General features: G+C 40.0%; 1 protein-coding gene across 4 annotated transcripts in view; it reads left to right on the forward strand.

The window, feature by feature from the left end:
- The window catches only part of ANKRD11 (ankyrin repeat domain containing 11), a 185,666-nt gene that overhangs the window by 114,486 nt on the left and 45,981 nt on the right, over positions 1 to 25,199 (forward strand). For all 4 annotated transcript variants that reach the window (XM_083754500.1, XM_083754498.1, XM_083754501.1 and 1 more), the window contains 2 exons: positions 11,526 to 11,670; positions 21,028 to 21,166. In XM_083754500.1, coding sequence (XP_083610626.1) covers positions 11,584 to 11,670; positions 21,028 to 21,166 — 226 coding nt within the window. In that variant the 5' untranslated portion in view covers positions 11,526 to 11,583. The remainder of the gene's footprint in view (positions 1 to 11,525; positions 11,671 to 21,027; positions 21,167 to 25,199) is intronic.

A 25,199-nucleotide genomic window follows, 5' to 3' on the forward strand; every position in this document is an offset into this window, starting at 1 on the left:
GTGAAGTACAGTGATGGGTCACGCTGCCATTTCTAGTCCTGTATGTTCCTGGTCACCAGCATGTGCATTTGTTCAAAGTTATTACAGTAATAGTTCTAACTACGCAGATAAGAACACTTTGCAGTGAACATTAATGACCCTCATTTTCTTCCATCCCTGTGTGGGAGTATTAATGTTCTAAGTAGTGTAACTACTGGATTGAAAGCTGGCTTTGCTGAAAAAAGGCTGAAAAAGTACTGCCAGCATCTTACTTGGGCACAGACTGATCACAACAACTGCTGTGGTGGTTACTGATTCTGTAATGTGAAATTCATGCTTGCTGGCAGTTTGCTTTGTTGAAAAATAACATGATGCAAACAAATACTAAAATACTGTTGTTATTTCCATTGTTTTGGGAAGAAGCCAATTGCTTGCTTCTGTACCAACATTTGTATTTGATACCTGGTCATTTTTCTTGGTCTTTATATATGTGTTTGCAAGATTGCAATGTATGTAGCCTTGTGTTCATTATTATTGAGTTTGCTCATGCATCAGTTAAAAGCTTCACATGTAAATGCTGTAGAGTTTTTAATAGAGGTTATTATTTTTAGAATTTTTTAGAAAGTAACACACATGATGGGGTGTAAAAATAATAACATTTAAATACCCTGAAAGATTCTTTTTAAATTTGCAGATTATTTTAATTGATTGGTCCCCTCTGCTACATGTAAATACTCTACAGCATTTTTGAGAAGCAAGCTAAAATCTCATTCGAAAAGAAAGTCAGGCAAATGGGCTAAAAGGTAGAAATCTATACCCACCCCCCTGCATAGTGGAATACAAGACTTCAAAGTTTACCTGTTTACTACTGCTTCTGCTACTCACACCAGGTTAATAATTACCAGAATGTACTTTGGTGCCAGGTATTTATTCTCCTTCCTCATGATGTGCAAAAGCAGATAATGAAATCAGTTTGCTCATTTTGTAGATCCATGAAGCTGACTTTAGCCACGTTGCCAGGAAACTGAAATGGGCCAGGCTGCTTCCAGGGCTTGTGTTTGCACAATCAGCTTTGGGGCAGCAGCCTGCTATCATTTGCAAACAGTGCTCACAAGAGAAAATGTACTGGAATCATAAGAGGAGCTCTTTTCAAAGGCAGCATCAAGCACGTAGGTGGATGTGTTAACATCATGATTTGAATGCAGACCTTTTAGTTTAGTTGGTACAGCCCTCCTATACAGTTGCCTACATTCATAGAGTGAGGGGGTTGTGAAAGCTCCATGAGGTTAATAGTCAGCAATCTCTGTGCCCCAGCTTGGCTGTTCTTAATCCTAGGATTTTTTTCTGAAGAGACTCTGGGAGAGGGGAATCCTGAAAATGTGCTTTCATATTTTGAATAACACAGAATTAATATATTTTGTACATAAGCTGCTCTGGGAGCCTTTTCAGCTGAAGAAAAGGATAAACAGACTCCATCCACCCCAGAATTATTATTTTGGAGGAACGAAAGGATACAAATACAATAAATAAACTTACTGTTTTGTGTACTCATGTCAGGGAATGCCCATGAGCCTGATAGTTGTGGTATGTTAGTTCAAAAGTGATTTGCCAGAGGTCCTTAATATCTAATGTTTGTTAAGGTGAACATAAAGGCACTTGTCTGATGAGCTTATTGTAAAGCAGGGTGGCTCATCTGTGCCTTCCTGATAGTCTTCAACTTTTATTAGCCCCAGCCAGCATAGTCAGTAGTCAGGGATGATGGAAACTGTACTGCAATAACATCTGCAAGACCACAGGTTAGCCACCCCTGTTTTATAGAGCACCCCCATCTCCACAAATAAAGGGAACATTTGCCCAAGCCTAATATTAAGTAGATTGTGAGCAAGCCTTACTCAAAACATAGGCAAGTTACACCCACCAGGAGTGACACCTCAATGCCTTCCATATATGCTGTGCCAGGAAGATTTTGGGCATCACATGGCAGGACACAGTCTCAAACAAAAATGTGCTCTCCCAGTCCCACATTCCCAGCATGTTCAAACTTCTCAGCGATGTCTATGCTGGCTTTGTCATGTCTACAGAATGGAAAATGGCAGGATCCCCAAGGATGTGCTATCCAGGGAGCTGGCTTCAGGCACCAGGCTTGTTGGGAGACCAACTCTGTATTGTGCCATGAAGACTGGCAACATTAACTCTGCCATGTGTGAATTACAGACAACCATGCTGCCTGGAGACAGACAAACAGACAGACAGACAGACAGACAGGTTGTGTATCCACAGCAGTGACCAAAGGAGAAATGACCACTTGGAGGAGCTCCATGGTGCATCTGTAAAAGTGAAACCAGATGCCTTCATCTGCCACAACTGCAATAAAACATTTCTCTCCAGTACATAGTAGGCACTGTAACTTGACTTTTACCCCTGATGGCACACTCTTCCATTGTCTCTTGAGACAGATTGTAACAATGTTGTGGGAAATGAAGGCTAACAATAGTGATACATACAGAGTTTAAATGTTTCATGAAGGAGGAAACATAGTTGAGGCCTGCAATTCAGAGTTAAATAATTGAGGACATTATTTTGTTAAACAACCAGTAAGAGGTTTAGAAAAGGAGAGATGGTGCTGGATGCTCTCCTTAGAGCAGGTATAGGTAGATTTCTGGTAACAGTATTTTAAATGAAAGTTAAGCTGTATTCATCTTTTAAAGGCATTTTCAAAACTGAGCATTCTCGATTCTTTGTCTTGAAAATAGCAAATTGTAGCAAGTCTGTTATTTTTATATAGAAGTGTGCCTGCTTTTGTTTAACATATTTTCTGTTTTGTTATATAGTGCATGCTTCCCTTAAACATTTTTTTCGTGGAGGGGTAGATATCAGAGATAGATTATTGGATAGCAGGGCAAGGAAAGGAGATCCCTGAGACTTTGGGGTACTACTCCAAGTTCAGTTCTGGTGCTAGATCAATCTTCCTCAACCTGGTGCTGTTGCAGTATTTTAGAATCCAGCTTCCACCACACCTGCCTAACATTGCCAATGGCAAAGAATTCTGGAAGTTGTAGTCCAGCAACATCTGGAGGGCACCTGATTGGGAAAGGCTGGGCAGTTTCATATATTCATACTTTACTTTGAATTTACCTTTTTATTAAGTTTGGTGGGGTGGGGAAAATCAATATCCTTTTTCTATGTGCCATTGTGTCCATGGCCATATGGATAAATTGTAAGAGTTCTATATAGCTTGATTATGGGAGGATGTGTGGCACGCTACTAAGATTCTTGGCTTGTGTGACAGTATAAAAGTGAAGATACATAGAATATGTACTATGTAATTGTTTTTCTATAGAGTGGTGAGAGCTATAAGTGAAGACAAAACATCTTGGGCTGTGGAAATGTATGGAAGTAGGAATAGCTGGAGTGGGGGAGTAAAATGGTACAGTGCCCAACCCGTTCTCCAGAGAGCAACTTATGTAGCAGAAGAAATCCACTGACATACAAACAAAAACTGCTGCATTTAAGCAGTTCTTGGAAGCCTTCTAACATGCTTAAAAGGAACAAGTTTAATTTGAAGGAGGGAAAATATTTTATTCAGTTCTGGAATTCCAGCTTTGGCCATTGCATTTTTACTATAATACAAACGTTCAGGCTTTCTCTTGAAAGAGAATTCACAGCAACAGTGAGGGGCTCATAAGCTATGCTAGTCTGGCTGCCTTTTTAGGAAAATTGGTAGGAAGAAGGATGATAGAATTGTGGAATGGTGTTTCCACGACATATGCTCTGAAATTTGCAGTTTCTTGCCAAAGCCCAGCAGTACCAACCGTTTCTTTTGCTGTCTCATTGCCTAGTTAAACATTACGAGGATAGTTCTTTTTCTCTTGTGAGGCTGCTGCTCTACAGAGATCTGTATCTCATACTTGGGGATGAAACAAGCTCATTGAGATTCTAAGCTCCCTTTCAGAACATTTCAGACAATATGTGATCCTTCTTATCTTCTAAAGTAATATGAGAGGCAGCTTTTTCTAGGTGCACATGCTAGACGAGAAAAGAATCAGAATAGGATAGTGCACGCCATATGAAGGTACAGAGCAGCAGGAGAATGTGTACTGTGTGTGAATTTCCTGGCTTCTGTGCAACAGACTTTCTGTCACTTGAGTTTTCTGTATGCATATTAAACAGCCACCAAATAATTATTTCCATGTGGGAGAAATGTATGAAAATTCATCTATCTGAACAGACTCCTCAGCAAAGTGCATCATGACAAATCATCCTCTCGTTGGAATTCTTTTTTTTTTTAAAGTAACAAAAGAAAGCTTATAATATTGTTAAAGGACTGGCAATATCAATATGTGCAACTTCCAAACTTACTTGCCCTTTACCTTAGAATGTTACAAGAAGAATGAATAAGCAACATTCACATCAGCTGGGTGGCATTACTTAACTTTACAAATAGGGCTTGGCTCACAGTTTGTAAAAACCTAGGTTACTAGTTTGTCTAAAGTTAACTGAGCCAAAGGGTAAGTAAGCATATTTGTAATCAGTAACCTGCTAAATTAGTTGATAATTTCTGCTTCCTTGTATTCCTTGTATCTGTGTATTCTCAAGGAGGAAATGAGAAACTCAGGAAAAATAATTGAAGCCATGAAGGTGTTGCCCTTTTTTCTTTGTTCTTGTTATCACAATAAGGTTCACAGTATTTCATTGCTTAGTACTATAAAACACATGTCTGCAGTACAGTAACCAGTTTGTCTAAGATGGGATGGGTATGAGGAGCTGCTTATTCCACTTGAAACAAACCTATAAGCCAGTATGACAAGCTGAATCTCACGGGGCTTCAATCTCCTAAGCACTGTGTAGTAAAGCTGAGCCAAAAGAAGGAAAAGCCAACAAGTCTTTATTTCATATGCCTTTCACTGTAAAACATGAATTCCCTGTTTCTTAAAATCAAGAATAAAAAAATGCAGGTTAAAATTCAGCATTCTCAATAGTGACTCATTTGTGCTAAATGTGGGCCATCCTCCTGCTGTGACAGTGATGCTATTGTGTTTCGCAGAATTACCTTTGCAATATTGTTTCCTCTCAGCCTTGTCTTTTCCTGGCTCTAGCATGTAGGCATGCTGAATCATAGTGGCAGACCTCTGGTCTAGCCTGCCCTCCACCCATACAAACCAGGAAACATCTTGCTAAAAAAGCTAAGCTTGTAGGATCTTAAGCAGATCCAGAAAGCCCACAGTGATAGGAGTCTGCAACAATGAAATGAATATAGGGGTTTGAGTTCTCATGCATGGCTCTGCTCATAAGTCACTTGAATCACACTTTCTTTTTCTTTGGTTTTAGCAGAACACCAAGAGTGAATTTGCAGCTTTAGAGGCAGCCAAATCCTGTGAACAGTTTGCACCCCCCCCCTCTCAAAACACTAAAATGGAAGGCTTTAATAGCTGCTGTAGTACATATGATGGCACTATTTAGAGGGAAGAAATCACAATTAAAATCCTCATCATTATATCTTTTACATGGCTGTTTATTTGTATATGTTTTAAAATTTTATATATTGATTTTTATGATGGCCAATATTTGTAATGCCTAATAAAGGATTGGTGAAGCGAAACCTATCATGCTGTAGTATCATATCTAAAGAGACTTGCATTTCAAATCTTTCATCTTAATTCCTGATTATAATTTAAACACAGGAGCATGTTGTATGCTTCCTGGCATTCTGGTTCTTTGCAGGTGCCTCTCCAAAAGCAGTATTACTTTGAAACCATATTTTCCTGCATGTATTTATAGAGATGAAGCTGACAACCTCAATTACCAGACATCCTCTAAAAGTCAATTCATGTTTTAACATCTGGCTGGATAATAATTAGATCCATGTCTTAAATGAATCAGGGCAGGGGCCATAGTCTTGTATGCAGACAGTCCCAGGTTCAACATCTGGCATCTTCAAGAAGGGCTGGGAATGTCCAGTCAGTGTAGATAATACTGAGCTAGATGAACCAATGGTGTGACTCAGAGTAAGACAGCTTCCTGTGTTCCCATAGTGAGGCAAATGCCTGGAATCTGATTAAATGAAACAAGTGTTTGAGGTATTTGCCTTACTACTTACAAATTACAAAGATGGCAGCATATTATTTATGTGCAATAGAGGAAACCCACGTGAGAAATGGGTGAATTGCTATAAGGCTCTAGACTAAAGGCAGCTTACATGGAACAAAATAACTAGGTCAGTGGTTTTGAATTATGCTTCCAGGACCTTCATTCCCAGTATCTTGTGTTTGAACCTCCTCTGAATTTAATATTTGTAGTGAGTTTACTTACCTAAGTATTGAAATCTAATCAAGTCATGTAATTACCACTAAATTACAGTCTAATTTAATATCCAATTTGAGTTATTGCTTGAAAAGAGAGAGAGCCAAGATGACTAGAAATGTCACTGGCATGTGAGAACAGTTTTGTGGTTCTTATGGGACTAGCCACCACACAATATTTTGGCAATGAATTCCTTAGGTTAACTTAAGCATTTGTAAATGACCCCTATACAATACCATGCAAATTAGAGTTAGAACTAGCACATGAAAATTCATCTGTTGTTTTTGAGATTGCCCTTCTGCTGAAAGCTCTGTGGTGCTTTCTAGAGGGGATTCAGATGAGATTGCTTTTTGGTGGTGGGGTGCATGCGATCAGATGAACAAAGGGAGCTAAAAAAATAAACTTGCTGCTTCCTAGCTTCTTTGATTTTAAACAAGGGATGTTAATGATATTTAAGAGAAGATGATAATGCTTGGTTGAGAAGGGCAACAGGAATAGAAATAGCTTGCACATGACAGCTCAGATGTTAGTCCCATATCCAGCTTTACCTATATCAGCCTGACCATAATAAGGTTTCACAAATCAGCAGGCAGCTTTGATTTATGTGCTGTTATGTCTCAGGAAGACTTTTCCCTTACCCCATGCACCCTTCGTACCATTCCTCCCTGGAGAGATCTTGTTGAAACCAGTATATAAAAATTATTTGAAAATGAAACAGCTTCTTTTGCTGTTTCTTAGATGTGTGGAGGATTATATAATGTTTCTGAGCCAACTTGGTCTCCTGCTTCCTTATTTTCTGACAGCCATTAAATTCTCTGGTTCAAGGAGCTAAGTTAGCTGTTTAGAAAACAGAACTGTTTGATGACAGAGTTCCAGCACAGGAAACAGAATTCTGAAAAGTAGATAATAGAAATGCTAGCCTACCCATGTTGGAGGTTAGAAGGGATTTGGGCCAGGTTTTGTATAACATGGGCCCTCACATTTTTTAGCTGGAGTGCAGTTGTACAAAGTGAGCATTTGTTGTCTCCTCTTTCCCCTCACCTCAAACTCCTTAACAATGTGCTTGTAAAACAAAATGGGGATTGCAGGCACTGCTGGTAATTGTTGTGCAAATATAATACTCCCTCCAAGCTGCTAAATAGGCCAGTGCTCTGTTTACATGAAGAGGCAGCCAGCTTTCCAAGTGTAATGAGTCAGCTACATGAACAGAAGGGGTGCGGAATTAATCTGGCATCCTTTTGACTTTCTCTTAGTGAACTCGGTTTCAAAGCTCCCTGTAAAATAGGTGTGTACCCTGGTAACAAATGGCCACATTGACATCCAGAGCAAACAGATTTTTAAAATTCATAAAAATCATAATTGATCTCCGTGCATGGGCAAATGCCTATGGTTCATTTTGAATTTGAATCCTCATTTGGATGTGGTTGTCAGTGACTGAGCCTCTGAGAGGATTGAATGTCCTGGGTCCCATTTCCCATATGTTTCTTTTTATGTTACCTTAACTGTGTGGCCAAAGGAGTTTAGTACACATGCTAATATTCAATGTAGCCTGCATCTGAATTGGCATCAGCTGAGGCCAAGTTATTTTGGGTATTTATTATGCGCCTGGCTGTGCTATCAGTTTGTGGCTGTTTGCATACAACAGTCAAGGTGGTGCAACTCCTTTCCCAAGCTAACAAATACCATACACCTAGCATTTCTTCTGTGTTTGCTAATTTACTTTGAGTCCTAGATTATAGATTAGACTTTTAAAAAAGAAGTTTAAGAAAAGGTGTAGGATATAATGGCAGCTTCCGGTCAAAGGGCTCTGGGGTGAACTATCCACCTTTGGTTTCATATTAGGTACTGGTGGGGGGTTGCTTATCTAAAGATGAATGCCTGAGTAGCATAGAGTGAAGATAAGACAACATACTTTCACTGTTTGATTTAGCAAGAGAAGACCTCAAAAGCCATTTAAGCAAGGAGCAGTACGCTGAAAGTGATTGTTAATTGACCCTGCAGCCAGCCTTTCAGATTATAACATACAAAATGAAATACACACCCTGCACCATTCCCCTTCAGTTGATTATTATGTTCATGGCATTGAATACATGAAGGCAATCTTACTTGAAGGGTAGGAAATGTGATGCCCTCCAGATGTTGCTGGACTCCAGCTGTTCAGCCCCAGCCAGCATGGTCAGTAGTCAGGGATGATGTAGTTACAGTCCAGCAACAACATTTAGAGGGCACTATATTAGCTACTGCCTCTTAATTCCAGTTTAGGTACTTTGCCAGATTTGCTCAAATTGGTTTTGCTCATTCCTGAGATGGAGGTTCCATAAGGTGTTGTTTGTCATCCAGTCAGAACCTTTCCTATAGATCAGGCACGGCCAAACTTGGCCCTCCAGTTGTTTTGGGACTACAACTCCCATCATCCCTAGCTAACAGGACCAGTGGTCAGGGATGATGGGAACTGTAGTCCCAAAACAGCTGGAGGGCCAAGTTTGGCCATGCCTGCTATAGAGGTTGGTAGGTCAATCATTTTTCAAGCAGGCCTGTTAACTTCAGAACAAAAAAGATGGGTTTAGTGAAGAGTTGAGGGGTTGGTGAGAAAGGATCTGACTGTCATACTTACTTGTAAATATTATTTCTTTTTACACAGTTGCTATGTAGTTGCTACACATGTCTTTCAATTAATTTGATCTCTCCCTATCTTATCACTATCATTGCATCCTCAGTCTTGACTTTTTTTGGGGGGGGGTGAATGTAGCAGCAACAGTGTGCATGGAACCTTTACAGAGATATAGATTATTTACATATTATTGTCAGTTTCTTCTTGCTGTTCCATTGGAATGCTGAATCCATACTTCAGACACATGAAAAGAGTGTCTGTCTGAATATCTTCTGAAGTCTGTCTGAATATCTTTGCTGAATTTTGGTAACTGGATTTGTTTGCTTATTTGATTCAGTGTTTACATCCTGCTTGTCTACCCAACACCAGCCATTCTAGGGAATTATTAATTTGTCTTTCATTAGGGAGGACAGGGGTGTAGGGATTTTATCAAGTTAATGTTTTTTAGGGTTCAGTTTTGTATGATAGCATTTTTTCTTCTTAAAAAAGAGTTGCCATAATTGGGCAAGAGCTCTTGAAATAAGAGTAAACTAGATGTCTGGCTGAAGTCATGTGATGCTCACTCAGACTGTAAGTGAAATCACTACTGCTGCTGTTCTATAGAATATTTTATAGTGAATATTTGTATTTGAGGAAGCTTAGCATGCTCATAACTCACTGTATTCTTTCTCTGGAGTTAGTTAAGTTAAGCAGGTCAGTTTGGGATTGTTGTGCTTTTCTCTTTTCTTTTTTTCTCAGTACAGCTACATGTGTGCTCTCTTCTGTGTTTGATATCCTACTTAAGCTAACATAATGTATGAAGGTGATGTTTTGGTTTGATGAATTTCTCATGTTGCTGCCCAAAGCGGGAGCATGAAGCATTTTGAATGTATGATGTATAGGGTCCACCCAAGCCTTGGGGTGGATTGGGGGGAAAAAGAAAGACTTTATGTAGGACTCGATGATGTACCCTCTGCTGATGAAAGGTGCTGGGTAGAAAGTTGTTTAGGCTTTTGACCTCTTATATTGGGGCCAGACACTGCAAAAGCCACTCCTTTCCATCCAATTTCCCTCAGGTTTTTGTCAGTTTCCCCAGATTTTAAAACTCATATTTGGGGAGGGGAGACTTTTTGGTTTTCGTTGTCTCTCCCCTTTACCAAACCTGTTCCTCACTGACAGTGAAATGGGGAGTTTCCCTGTTCCTGGACCATTTCCTTTATTTGTTTATTTAAAAGGGAAATAAAACCCTGCTGTTTATGTAGCTATGTTGCTAAATAGTGTCTATCTTATCAGGTGGCAGTTAGATTTTTCCAGTGACCATTTCAGCATTTCTGCTTCATGGCAAGTAGTGTAGGATTGCCATATTTCAAAAAGTAAAAACCAAGACATCCCAAAAGTTGTTTAGCTTTTTTAAGGAAACCCCCAAAATTGTTTGGTTTTTTAAAGGAAAACCTCAAAGTTGAGCTTTTTTTTATTTTTTTTTACAAAAACACCAAAAGAACATGCAATTTTTCAATTGACATGCATAAAATCCAGGACAAAGTGCTGCCTTTTGGAAATTCCCCCAGACATAAATTCCACCTTTGAAATTCCGGCAATGTCCAGGAAAATCCAGATGTGTGGTAGCTCTAAAGTAGAGTAAGAACTTTACACTAGCACTTAATTGACTGCTCATATGATATTTACCCCAGGGGAATGATAAAGATGGCTGTATACCATGTTTCAGATCTCTGTTACAATGCACACTTCTTATTGTATATTGCAGGTGTCAGTTGTCTTTTCCACCCTGTAACTAAGCAACTCATAGCATAGGCAACAGAGTTTTGTTGCTGTGCTTCTAAATTGTGCCTCACCCAGACTTATATACAAAGGCAATACTGACCCGAAAGCGAAAGCTGCATATTAACTCTGCTGAGAATATTAGAAGTTGCTTTTATGGTTTACCATCTTTGCTTCAATCTAGAAATGGTTCTGCATAAGAAACATATTTCTTAGGCAGATTGCAGTTCACAAATTGCTTTATGTGATAGTCATGTGAGAATCAGGCAGATTAAGTTTTAATTGCCTTAACCATGTACATAGGACACCAAGGTATCACAGAAGTCTTTATGTGTGTCAACACAAATAAAGTTTTTGGATAACTTTGGTCACTCTATGGGCACCGAATACCTGTTCCTTTGAGCTATAATGTCTAAAGGAACCATAAAGTATTACAGTCATACCTCAGCTCCTGAACACCTTGGGAGTCGAACGTTCCAGTTCCCGAATGACTGAAAACCGGAAGTGAGTGTTCCTGTTTTCAAACTTTTTTTGGAAACCAAACGTGCGGTGTGGCTATTGTTTCTGGCGCGCCTGCGCAATCAGGAACCAATCAGAAGCTGTGCCTTGGTTTCTGAACTTTTCAGAATTCCGTTCAACTTCCAGGGTACATCTGTATTCACAGTTGGTATTTGAGGGGCTGTTGTCTATCTTCTATCTGTACAAAGGAAGACCATGTTGGTTCCTGACTCTCTTTCAACTCTTGTTTTGGGAATTTGCAATACTCTCGGAATGCCAGCACAGTACTTCAGTTCATTAAAACAACAATTACTATGCCTCACCCCCTCTTTTTGTTAGCTGTGGCTTGAACATCTGTGTATTTCCTTTATCATTGCAGACTGTTGATGATGAAGCGATGGCAGCATAAATGAAGGCCAAGTAAGGAAGGCAGAACGATGCCCAAGGGTGGGTGTTCTAAAACACCACAACTGGAAGATTTCTCTCTCAGCAACGACATGGTGGAGAAACAAACTGGGAAAAAGGTACTGTGCCTTTAGTATACTTGTCTTCCTCATACTCCCCCCCCCGTAGTGTTTTTGTTTTATAGTGAGATGGTAGCACAACAGGCCTGTTCTCAAACTTCTGTTCTCAAACTTCTCTGTATGCTGTACTGATTACCTCCTGTGAACTACCAAACAGAATACCTTTCCTTAATTTATTTTAGATTATGTCCCATTTGTCTGGTCCCCCCCCCAAAAATAGTAGTCCACGGGCCATGAGTGGTCCATCAGCTTTGTTTAAGTAGTCTCTGGCATGCCTATGGATTTGTAGTTGAAGACAGCAATGAGTATATCCATATTATTAAATATTTGTGCTAATTTTTAATGATATTTTTATTGCTTATTTTATTAAATAAGGCTGTGAGGCGTGAAGGCCGCTTCCTGCAAGGCCCTTTCCACCTGGCCTAGGGGGTAGAGCCCAGACTCACCCAGCCCTACAAAAGAGGCTCCTCGTAAGGCCGGAGGAACATCGCCTGGCTATTGTTTTATTGATTTAATATGCTGTAAACCGCTTTGAGATTTTTATTAAAAATATAAAGCTGTATAGAAATAAAAAAAATAAAAAAAAATCTTTTATTTTATTGCATTACAGTTTGAATTCTATGGAATTACATTTGCTACAACAGGCAGACAAATGATTAAGTGATCCACCAAGACCCTCAGCATATTTCAATTGGCGTGTGAGGGGAAAAGCTTGAGACCCACTGATCTAGGTGATGCTACATTAAGTTGATAACTTCCCCCACAACTAGCTTCTGTCATGGTCCATAGCATAGCTGAGAATGAGAAAGCAACAAGAATTAAGGTAGAAAAGGTACGCTGTGATACTTCCTCCTTCACCCCACTACTAGCTGCGAACTATTGTTTTAGTTAGGTAGAAGCTTTCTGTCTTTAGGCCTCACCTACTGCTTGCGTCTGTTGATTTGTTTGTTTGGTAGTGAATTCATCACTGCATTGGTCTGAAATGGTGTTCAGTAAATGAATATCCACCCTGTCTTTTAGAGTTAGATTAGAGCTTAGAATCTGTCAAGATGGTTGTGAAAGGTAGCAAAAGGAGACCTGAATGTTGAGGCACAGCTGCCTAGTGTTAACTGATTGGCATAAGGAGAAAGTGCCAGTGTGGCCTAGATCATTTTGTGGAAAATAAAGCTGAAACCCAGGAATTATGAGTGCAGGAAGTTGCAAAGGGAAATACCAGTTTCGTGTGGTGTAAGGCTTTTGCATTAAGAAAGTATGCTGCACACTTGATTTGTTTCTGTTCTGCTTTGGTTTTTTGCCCTATTTCATTTATCGTGTCTTTTTCGAAAGATAAAGCTACATGTCAAAATTTAAAATTAATAAAAGCTGAGAAGAAAAACCTGTTCTAACTTCAGGCTAGGTTTTGTTGCTCCTACTCATAGTTGAGAAGCTGATGTTTATATATGATAGTATGAATCAAAAGGCATTCCATTACCTGTGAGGGTATATTATACATGACATATTTTCCTACCTACATGAATTTGGGGTTTGTGGAGGGGGCAGTATGCACACATTAATATTTGAAGATGCTCCTCTTTACCAATGTAGCTAAAATGAAGCAGTCCTGACTTGCGACTTTTCAGGCTCAGGAGCACTGGGAACAATAACCAGTTTTGTAATAAAATAACCTGGATTTGATTAAAATGACTTTCCCACCATATACAACAGTGCAGATTTGACAAGGTTTAGCAAGAATAATAGAATAGAGTGTCCCTGCATTCCTATCCCTGAACTTCTCAACCTGTAAAGTGTTCAGTCTAGGGTTCCAAAGGGACAGAGCTTTAGAGCTTAGTTAATTGGTTGAAGGAGACTGCACCAACATATCATTGCTTTCTATTTAACTTTAGTGCTCTGAGCTGAAACAATGACTAAGGGGAAAGGGAGTTGGCCATTAGACCTTTGCTTCCAGGGATTGCTGTGTGGGAGCATAGCTTTTAATTTATCTTGTGTTTGTCAACACTTCCTAAAGGCCTCTCTGCTTACATGACTTCAGCTGTCTCAGATTCACTGCTGTGAATACTATTCCAAGACTGCGTTTGTGGAGCCAAAGGGCCTGAAAGCAGTGATAGGGGCTGTGGTGTTGGAAGTAAAAGTGTGTGTGTTGTCCTTGCAGAGTGAAGAATTTTTGGAACCTAGCTGCATTGTGGGATACCAGCTCTGATAGAAATGGATTAAGAAGTTCAGATCACGTTTATTCATGACTGAAGTACCATTCTAGGTTCCTCCTAAATTCAGTTGTTCTTATAACATTCTGCAGCAATCACACACATATCTGTCCAATTGGAAACGTCAGCCTTTGCAGCAAAATAGTGCTGGCATTATGTGAGATCTCATTGCAATTTCACAGAATTTGGCTTAATGGTTACATGCAACCAAGTTGAGTCAATGGAGTCACTGGTTTTTTTCCTTCTCAGCTTCTCTTCATTCTGCTGTTACTTTTCCACTTTGCCTCAGTTAGGCAAATTATCTCAAACCCTGACATTTTCTTAGTTTTATTGAGTCAAAGGGCAGGGAAGAGGGTTCCAACCTTAAACAATAGTTTCCTTCTCTATTACTGAAGGCATCTGAGAACTTCATTGCTGCAGTGCAGTGTTGGTTTGGGGGAAAACTGACTTAAATATCATTATTATTTTCATTTAATTGTGTGAATTGCAACTTTAATGTACATGTCACTTTATAGAGTGTCGTTGAAAAGGTCAGTTCGCTGAGGAGTTTGTAGTTGTAAGGTTCATTAGAGAGAAAGATGCTATGGATGAGGAGCATGGCAAAGGCACAGGTAGTGGGGGTCTTTGAGCTATGCTCGCTTCTCAGGTAGGACAGCTTGATTGTATGGTTGCTATGCAATCTTTGGGCACCAAGAATTTGCAGGATATAAATTTTGACATAATCTGGCTATCCTGTATGGAAGCTCAACTCATATATTTATCATGTAGTCCCAACCACAGTGTTGCAAGGATATATGAATCAGCCTTTAGAGTTTGGGGCTGCATGTGAGAGCTATTCCCTACACACACTCAGCACAGTGACGCTGATGAATACACATCTGTAGAGCATGTGTTAACCGTCGTCATGAGCCTATAATCTGATGTACTTATTCCAGCCACAGAAGAAACATTACATTCTAAAGGATGTTTCCACTTCAGAGTGTTGTTAAAAAGGAGGTGCAAATGCTGCTGGGAATTGTTTTGGCTTACAATTTTGTCTTCAGGAGAGGTGGGGTACAATGCATTACCTTTTTAGCTTTGCTGTACATTTCTCTGAGTAGTTATAGTCCAAAATGTTACTGTGGAACTTGCCTTGTTGCAGCACAGCTGGGATTGGGGATTTCCATCAGCCTGTTATGCAAAGCTTTCAAAACATACTGGAAAGTTCATTGGTTTTTAAGCTTCAAAATGAAACTAGCATCCTGGATGAAGTGCAAAGAGAATCAGAATTGTGTTGCCCACAAGCAGGCATGTAATAGTAATTCATCTTTTAGGATAAAACATGTGATGCCGCTGTCTTGACCAGCTGGATTAGACCAAAGATCAATCTAGTCCTTCATCCTCTTTCCCATAGTGATGCCGCTGTCTTGACCAGCTGGATTAGACCAAAGATCAATCTAGTCCTTCATCCTCTTTCCCAATCCATTTTTACTCTGCCTTGCCAATAATAATAATAATAATAATAATAATAATAATAATAATAATAATAATAATAATAAATATTTATACCCCGCCCATCTGGCTGAGTTTCCCCAGCCACTGTGGGCGGCTCCCAATCAAGTGCTGAAAACAATACAGCATTAAATATTAAAAGCTTCCCTAAACAGAGCTGCCTTCAGATGTTTTTTTAAAAATAGGATAGCTGCTTATTTCCTTGACATCTGATGGGAAGGCATTCCACAGGGCGGGCGCCACTACTGAGAAGGCCCTCTGTCTGAATAATAATAATTTCAAGGAACACAAAGTGGTTTACTTGATTCCTGTTATAAAAACAACCCTATGAGGTTGTCATGACTGTCCCAAGGTCACCCAGAGAGTTTCATGGTTGAGTGGGGATTTGAATTCAGGTCTCCCTGGTCTTCATCTGCAATTCTAACCACTGTACCACACTGGCTCTGGAAAGTACACAAACAGGGTATGGAGTCACCAGTCTTTCCCAATGCTCAGCATTATGGAATTCATAATACATGCACTTCATTCTTAGGTATAGACTTTTCTGTTAGATTCTTAGTCTGGTACACTGTTACATTCTATCTCGTCCATCATTCTGCTTCCCACAGTGGCCAACCAGATGCCCCCAGGAAGCAACAAGTTGGACATGGAGGCAATAGCATTTTCTCATATTTGCTCTCTAGCCACTGGTTTACAGTAGCATCCTTGTCTGAACATAGAGTTGCCATATAGCCACCATGACCAATAACTGCTTAATATACCTGCCCTCCTTGAATCTGTTTAATCTTCTTTTATAGCCTTTTGAACATTCAGCTACCGTCACTTCTTGTAATAGCAAAATTCCATATGTTGTGCATTGTTTGTGGGGAGTTGCACAGGAATCTTCTTTTGAGTGGCTTACAGGGTATGTAAGGGGACTTGGGGCCAATCACTGTAGAAGTCTGTCCCAGGGATAGCCAACATAATGCTCTCCAGATGTTGTTGGGCTTCAGCTTCCATCATCCCAGCCTGCATGGCCTGTGGTCAGAAATGGTGGGAGTTGTTTTCCATGAACACCATATTGGTTGCCCTTAGTCTATCTTGTTCAGTAATCATGTGAACTAGTTTGTCTTGTTGGTTAAGACTTAGGCAAGTAGTTTCTCACTCACCCTTGTCCACACAATTTGCCTCTTGCAGCCTGTGTTTTACACTTCATAATTAAGTACAAGCACCCTTCTATTTTATTTTGAAAATGTGCACCCTACCTTTCCTTTGCAAACCCCCCTCAAAGTGGTGAACATTATGTTTGAAATATAAATAGAACAGTAACAAAAACATGGTATTGCAGTAGCAGCAGAAATTTAGCAACAACACAAATAACAAAACTCAGTCAGCAGGTGCGACCATAATCAAAGGGCGTTTTTCACCTGGCAACACAGTATTGACAGTGTATGAGGCCAGGTGTGCCTTTTGGGTGGCGTGGGGGTGAGGGCATTTCTAAGTGAAAGTGCTGTGACTTGTGTAGCTGCTCACTAGTGGGTCAGACATGGAGTAGTACATCTGATATGGCTCAAAGCATATAGAAGGAAACTAATGTCTGGGGACAATAAAGTACTGGATAGAAGTGAACAAATGTACTCTGTGCAAGATAGGACTATTATCTGGGGGAACAGTAGGTCTATGGATAGGTGTACAACCAGCCTTGAATGAAATCATACTCCCTCCTTGAAGATGCAGTTTCACAGCTTGGGGTGCTTCTTGACCCAGCACTACTCTTGAATGCCCATGTGGTATCAGTGACTTTCTTTTACCTGTCACATTAGTTTGTTTTATAGTATTGCATGATGAAAAGTTTCAATAAAGTATATGAAGGGGGCAGACATAAGGTCACATGCAATGAATCTTAAGTTCCCTAGCATATGGATTTACTGTATTTTTCCATGTATAAGATGCCCCAATGTATAAGACACTCCCCTATTTTGGGGGACTCCAAATTAAGAAAACACCTCTTAGCACTACCCGTGTTCAAGACGAGCCCCAATTAAAAAAAATTTTTTTTTGGTAAAATAAAAAAAACCTAGTCTCATACATGGAAAAATATGGTACTTGCCATGGCATCTTTTTGAAGTAAGCATTATTAAAGTTGCTTTGGCAAGTTTATAACTGCTTCTTAAAACTATGAGCAAAAAATGAAAGCAGGATAACAAATCCAATTTTGATTTCAGAAGGGATCTTTTAGGGTTCTCTTCATGAGAGACAGAGAGCGCCAGGAATTTTCACCCACTGAAATTTATTCTTAAATAGCAAACAATGCTGGAATTATAATTTTTGGCTTGTATACACAAGCACAATTGACCCCTTGTTACTGCTGTTCTGAGATTCTCTGCATCAAGCTTTCTACATAAGTGTTTATTGTTTAAGAAATCCCAGTTTTAATGGTTTAACTGGGACTCTGCCTTTCATCACGGAATGCGCACACATGCTTATGTACTTCAGTAAGCGCTCTGCATTCTCCATGTTCTAGAAGTAAGAGTTGTAGCAACTTATGTTCGCAGGACTACATGTACTATGAAGATGATATTATTATTCCCTGCGATTGAAATGGGATTTCTGAGCGTATTTGAAGAGGTACTGGTACATTTTGGGGGGAAAGGTGATTGATTCAATTAACTCAAGGTTGTTCTTCAAGAACCTGCACTGTGGGAAAATACTTTTACAATGTTGTTAGTTTCCAGTGTCAGGATGGGCCGGGGAGACCAAAAGACCCATGAGTTTGGTAGTGGGAAAGATAAACTGCATTGTTACCACACTATTTTTCAGCAGGACTGAAGAAAGAAGTTGCCCATATTAACATCCTAAGGCTTTTCTTGATCAGAAAAAGGCAAATATTGTGTGTCTGTGTGTTAAGACTGGAGTCTCACTGTGGAGTTTGCCAGTCAAGTTTCTGGCCCATTTGTTGCTGAGAGATTAGAAAGGTGGGTAGGAGCTGAGAACTGTGTACATGGATTAGGCAGGGCTTCAATGCCCTACATAGTTATGTACCCTTTTCCCTTGGCTATTCAATTCTACAGTTTGCAACCAATCTTGTTCCTTTCTGCCCTAAATGAATTGAAAACTTAGAGGCAGAATAAACTACAAATATGAAAATATGTGCAGTACACTGATGTACATCACTACTCCAGTCAGAACCTTGAAGATAGTATCTTCCATCTCTCCTACAAATGGTTCACAGGCTAGAGAATGCTTTTTAAAAAGAATGTTCATAAAAAGAAATTATAGTTTTTATTTTGGCTCTTGCAAATTTGATCTGACACCCTAAAATTTCAACAATGAGAGAATTTCTTTTAATAAGGGCACTTCTCTTTTTTACTTACAAATATTAATAGCATGCCCCCCTTTCTGAATGTCGCTTAATTCTTGACTGCCCACAAAAGCAGAGTTGGACTCTTGTTACATGAAAGCAGTTTAAGAATTCTTGTATGAAACTGAAGCTGATCATACTGCATAGGATTCCTGATTTATTAGTTTGGAACCCATTTGGAAATACTTTATGACTGAAATGTACTTTTTGTTGCTGGTGACTCTGAGGAAGTGGGGAGTAAATAGAACAGACCAGTGGAGGAAAACATATTTTTTTAAATCCCCATCCAGGGCCCATGCCAGAGTTTAACCAAGAAAGAGGAAGGAGTAATGTGTATTCATTGGTCTTATGACTTCGAGTCACCTGCCACAATCTTATGAGTGATGCAGTCAGCATTGTTGTGTTATGTCTCTCCCCCCAATCCCAGTAGATTGAATAAATTGTTGATACCATTACCCATGTTTACTTAAAAGCAAAATTAAAGTGCATTCCCTTTGGTCTGGTACATTCTTGAAGTAAAACAGAGTCCCAGACACACATACACAAGTTTTTGGTGATGTTTGTGCAGGTAAACAAATGGGCCCATGGCCTGTGCAAAACACATCCCAGAAACATCCTAGAGTTGAAGCTTTGGTGCTGGCACTCATATCTCCTCTCCTGAATGATAGACATTTTGCCTCTAGTGCTAGAACAAGTGACTTCCTACTCTGTTCTAGCCTGACTGCTACAAGAGCAGCATCGCAGAGAACTCTCACTGATTTAAAAAGCAAAAGTACTCAAGCATATGCCAAGCTTAATAAAATAATTTATATTTTAAGCTTCCAAATGCAAATTCAAGAACAATAACTGAGCAGGGTTGATGTGAATGTGAAGCTCCTGGCAAAGTCTTCTTTTGGAGATGTAACCACTTTTATATGTAGATTTCTTACAAGTGCTCTGGCCCATCAAATTGTGTTTGCATATGCATCAGAAATGAGGGTAGCCATCATATGGAATGCAACTTTGACAAAAGACTCCTTTTAAATAAACAGACATAAGGCCTTGGTAGGTCCTTGATAGCTATTTGAATCATTGGTCTGTAACCTCTTGTTTGGTGGCATCCTTAAAACTTCTGAGTTTATAAGACATGCAATGGTGCAGTAGGTCATTTAGCAGGTTATTTTGGAGCATTTCATTCTGAGGGAGAGGGATCTGTGGTACCAAGAGCTTCCGAAGTCTCAGAGGAAGAATATGTGTGTATGTGTGAGAGGTTTTCCATAAAAGGCTTCAAGCCTCAGTCATCTAGCTGCTTAAGATTATAGTAGATGCTTCTAACATATTTGGATTTTAGAAAATGTATACTCCCTTTATGGGAATTTTTAAAAAGCTGTCTCCCCACCCAGAGGTAAAACCAGAAACAGGTTTGAGAGTTGCCATTTTTATTTAATGGGATTCCACAGTGACAGTGAAGAGTGAAACACTCACTGAAGTGGGATGTTCATAGGAGATTGTTGCCATCTTTTCCTTCTGGTGGGAGAACTGACCATCCTTCTCTCCCCCCCCCCTTCTTCCCCCATCCCTTCCTGCACACAGCGGGGACAAGATTACAAGCTGATGTAGACAGCACATATGCTTTAAGCACATTTTTTTCTAGTAGGAAGGGTGATCCTATAAATGGCTGGGAAGCTTTGCAGCAGGCTGGTCAGCTGCCAGAATATTCTAATAGTTTGAGATCACAATGTTATGTGCCACAGGGAAAATCTCTGCCATTTTGGAAGAAGGAATTTCACTTTTTAAATCATAGGATGTATTTCCTCGTTATAAACTCCAAATAAGTTTTCAGGAGAAGAAAAGAGCCAGTAAATATTTTTATTTTATAAAAACAACAACCCTAAGCAATGGAGAGGATATAAATAGTGTTGCCCATTGTAGGCAATGGCACAGACAATATTCAGTGGTGCCTGCACTACACATGTTCAGAATCACAGTGATTCCTATTGCTGCCAGAATGAGTACAGCCAAGCTGATTCCCACTCCCCATCCATTATATGTATATTGGATGTAGCACACTTGCTACTTAATCAGGTATTTCAGGACCATTCTACAAGGCTAAAATGTTGCAGGGGTACCCTTTAAATCAATAGTCTGGTCAATCCATTGGTGGTGGAAAGTCCTGCAGCTGTCATTTTGGTTTCTGGGAATGTGCAAATGTGTGTTTCTCTATGGACAAACAGGTTTGGTAAGGTCTGTTGAATATCTTCAGGCAATATAAATTTGCTTAGCAAAAACAGCCTTGCTGATTGCAAATATTAGATTCTTATGAAGATCTCTTATTTTCCCTTCTAGGATAAAGATAAAGTTTCTCTAACCAAGACTCCAAAATTGGACCGGAGTGATGGCAGCAAGGAGGTGAAAGAGAGAGCTACAAAACGGAAGCTGCCTTTCACTGTTGGAACAAATGGAGATCAAAAAGATTCGGATACAGGTAAGGGACTGTTTTACAGCTGATTTTTATAAGCCTTTCTGAGAGCTTCTTAGGCTAATGAGCACTTGAAATAACTTCGTATTTGCAAAATGTGGCCTCCTGTGTGGAATGGTGCAGGAGGAATGCTAAGTCTTAAGCAGCCTTCTTCAATCTTGTGTCCTCCAGATGTTTTCGCCTACAACTGTCATAACCTCCTGCCAGGATATTCATGCTAGCTGGGGCTGATGTGAATTGTAGTCCAGATATCTGGGAGGCATTAGGTTGGAGAATACCGCTCTGAAGGAATGTCAGTCCTCTTGGTGCTTCCATTGTAATTGAGGTGGGAAGCAACTGGGGAGAGGAGCTTCTTGGTGGTGACACCCTATTTCTGGAATTATTGCTGCAAGTGGCTTGTTTGGCTCCTATTTTGCTTTCTTTTGGCGCTAGGCAACTATTTCCTTAGTTTCCCAGACTTTAACTGTTAAAATGTGTTTATTTTGTTGCTTAGTTTTTATCTGATGTTCTGTGCTTATTGATTTTTTAAATTCAGTTATGTAGTTTTTATTGTATGAGTTATGCTGAGATTATATTGAAGGACAGTATATAAATTTTACAAAGAAAATAATGTCAGCCTCACTAGATAGATAGAAGCTTTTGACTTCAAGGGTTCCAATTACTTTTTTAATTAACTTATTAAGAAAGCTGTTCTGGATGACCTGCTAGCATGTGCTTTTGACATATTGCATAAGGTGTCTTTCTTTCTCCTCAACAAGCTGCATCTCTGTTCACTCTGTTCAACGTACATTGTTTGTGGCCTGGACAGACACACCTACTGTCCTAAATAGTATGCTTTAGGAAGTTTAATGTTTCATAGTAGTTGGATTTACTACACTTTTGAGCACTTGCTATGCAAAATTCTGAATTCACAACATCAGTTAACACTTTCTTCTCTCTGGGCCATGTCTTACTGTTTAAAGTTTAAAGTTATGTTGGTATAAATTGTAAGGAGGGTCCTGTTGGAAAGAGGAACCTAAATTTATAGTTTACCAATGGACTCCCACTACCAAGAAGAAGCCATTTGCTTAACATTTGCACACCATATGCAAGTACCTAATCCATGCCAGGGATATCAATATGGTGGTAATTGAACATTGGATACAGTTGAAAAGGTGGTGATTGTTTGTTTTGTAGGCAGTGGCTGGCAGTTTACAGGAGGAGGGAGTGGTGCCAGTATTGTGTGTTTTGATACATTTGTAGTTATCATACACTTGAATGTCTTTGCGTCTGGCATTGTTGAAATGCACTAAGGTGTGCTTGTTCTTGCCAGAGGAATGGGGCAATTTACAGTGCTTTCTTCTTGTTTTGGTCTATGCTAGCTTTCTCTAGTCTGCTGTCCTCCAGATGTTTTGGACTACAGCTTGCATAATCCTTCACCCCCTTAGCTGCACACATTCACTTTCTTGACCCATGGACATATCTGGCAACTGGATCTGGGAAGCCACCTTCAGTTTTATGTACCCAACATTCTCCAGAGTAACTCATGCCAGTCAAATTGTAATATTGTGGAAAATAATGCTAAGATCTTCCATCTTCTTGCACAATAATTTGAGTGCATGTTCCTCAGTCTTCCTCTAGGCTGAGCTTAGGGCAATGAGGTTGGTATTCAATACCCCTGCCAAAAGAATGAGGAAGAGCTTCATTTGTTGGTCAGTCCAAACATATTGGTTCAAATAGAGTTCCAGCACCCCCCCCCCCATTTAATACCATGTTAGTGTCCAATTTTTTCTGCTTTTTGCTTGGTTTCTGGTGTTGGGGCAAAGCAATATTTCTGATAGCTGCCAATTTATAACTTTCAGGGATTATTTTTTTTGGGGGGGGAATTAAGTTGCACTTCTCTCTCTTCTCCCCCATCTCCCTTCTCAATGAATTAGTGTTGTGTTACCAAAACAGTGCAGCAGTAAAGTACATCTGTCACCTTTTGCTTCTTACGATGAGTGTGCTGCATAAATAGTGGGCAACACAGGAAGGCTGTTGTCAGATGTATTTTTACTGTTGCCTGCACTAAGAAGCCACAGTTGGCCCCATTATGCTGAGTGCAGTTATCAACATGGCTAGATGTGTCTCACAGATGACTAATCATCCTCATCAACCTTTTATTCGACCATCAGTCAGAAAAAAATACATTTGTCAATACACAGTTAAAACATCCACGAAGATTTTAGAGCTTAGCCAACACTAAAAAGGGCTAAACAGATAGCCCCATATGATGACTAATCATTCCTATTATGCAGCCTTCCCCAAGCTGGTGCCTTCTGGAAGGTTTGGATGGGTGGGAGTTGTAGTCCAAAACATTTGGAGTGTACCAGCTTGGTGAAAGCTACCATAGTGCATCCTTGTTTGTGAAAATGCTGCCTCTGTGATTCAATGTCTCCAATGACTTCTCCCCCCCCCCCAAGTGTAAAATTTGCTTCTAAATATATATAAAGTGGGAATTAGGAAGTCTCACTTGATGCTAGATTTTCTCTGTCCCTAAAAATCACAGCAGAAATTGGTGGAGCCCTTAGTATAGCAGCAGGTATACTGGGAGTTAGAGGTGCCTTTAGCTGTAAGCCACTATGTTGGGTATGTCAGTCCTCAGAATGTAAGGTTGCCACCTTCAGGGTGACAAGTTTTCCAAATGTCATGGTTAGTATGAGGAAGAGCACCAACCCCATCCTGCTTTCCCTATCAGTGCTGTGTAGGGGCCTTATGACAATATTGTGTTAAGCTGCTTGTGGGCCCCCTCATTTTTATGAGATTTTTGCTGTGTAAGCCTGCAGGGTAGTGTGTGTTAAGGCAAGTGAGCAGTGATACACAATTTATGCCGTGTCTAGATAGCCAAGCCAAAAATTATGCTTGCCAGGATGCTGTGCCCCTCCTCTGGTCTCTGACCTTATGAGGTCAGAAACAACCCCTAACTTCATGTCTGGACCTGAGAAGGGGAATAGCGATCATACCTGCAGTTACATCAGGCTTCTACAGCCCAATGTAATTGCTGCAATGTTCACTACTCCCTGTTCCCTGCTCTAGCTCCAAATGTGGAACTGTGGGAGGGAGAGCAGGGGATAGTTTTTGTTCCTGGCTGCCAGGATCCTCTTAGTGTTGACACCCAAAATAGTGATCTGTCCTCTCCAACTTAGAACTGGAGTGGGGTCTTGGGTTCCCCCCATTGTTGCACTGTTCTTAATTGTACAGTGCAACTGCAGGGAATATTTCAGACCTTTTGAAGCTGGACAGGAAGACTGGAGTTATTTGATCACAAACAGGGGCTGATGGAACACTCAACACAGCAAGCAGACTTGTGGACCCTTTAAAGATGCAGACAAAACTAGGTCTCATTTTTTTAAAAAAATTGCCCCAACCCACATTAGAGAAGGGAACGAATGCTACAACTTATCCTTCACCCCCGCCCCGCAACTTATACTAAGTCAGTAAAGCCCATGTCCTTAGATTCCATAACTTCAAGAACAAATCATGACAAATCAAACTTGTGAAATAAATGGACACATGAGAGTGAAGTGCTTGTTTGCCATCTGAGTTGATTAAGCCATTGTCTCCATGGCTGCTAATCTTGGGATAACAATCCTCCTCCTCCTCCTCCTCCTCCTCCTCCTCCTCCTCCTCCTCCTCCTCCTCATTGTTGTTCTTTATTTGATTGTTACACAAGAAAATCTTTAATAAATACAGTGGTACCTCGTATTACAGACGCTTCAGGTTACAGACTCCGCTAACCCAAAAATAGCACCTCAGGTTAAGAACTTTGCTTCAGGATGAGAACAGAAATTGCGCAGTTGCAGCTAAAGTGGTGCTTCAGGTTAAGAACAGACCTCCAGAACGAATTAAGTTCTTAACCCGAGGTACCCCTGTACTAATAAAAAACCCAAAGTGAATTCAGCACTTGATTTGTTTACAAAGAGAGAATTGGCATTGGTGTCATTTGAAAAAGGAGGGAATACGTAAGGATTAGAAGAACTCTGGGTGGAGATTGCTCTTGAAGCAACTCTATATGGCTGTT

This window comes from Podarcis gaigeae (genome assembly GCF_964106915.1).
Source record: "Podarcis gaigeae genome assembly, chromosome: 8".
Classification (NCBI taxonomy): domain Eukaryota; kingdom Metazoa; phylum Chordata; class Lepidosauria; order Squamata; family Lacertidae; genus Podarcis; species Podarcis gaigeae.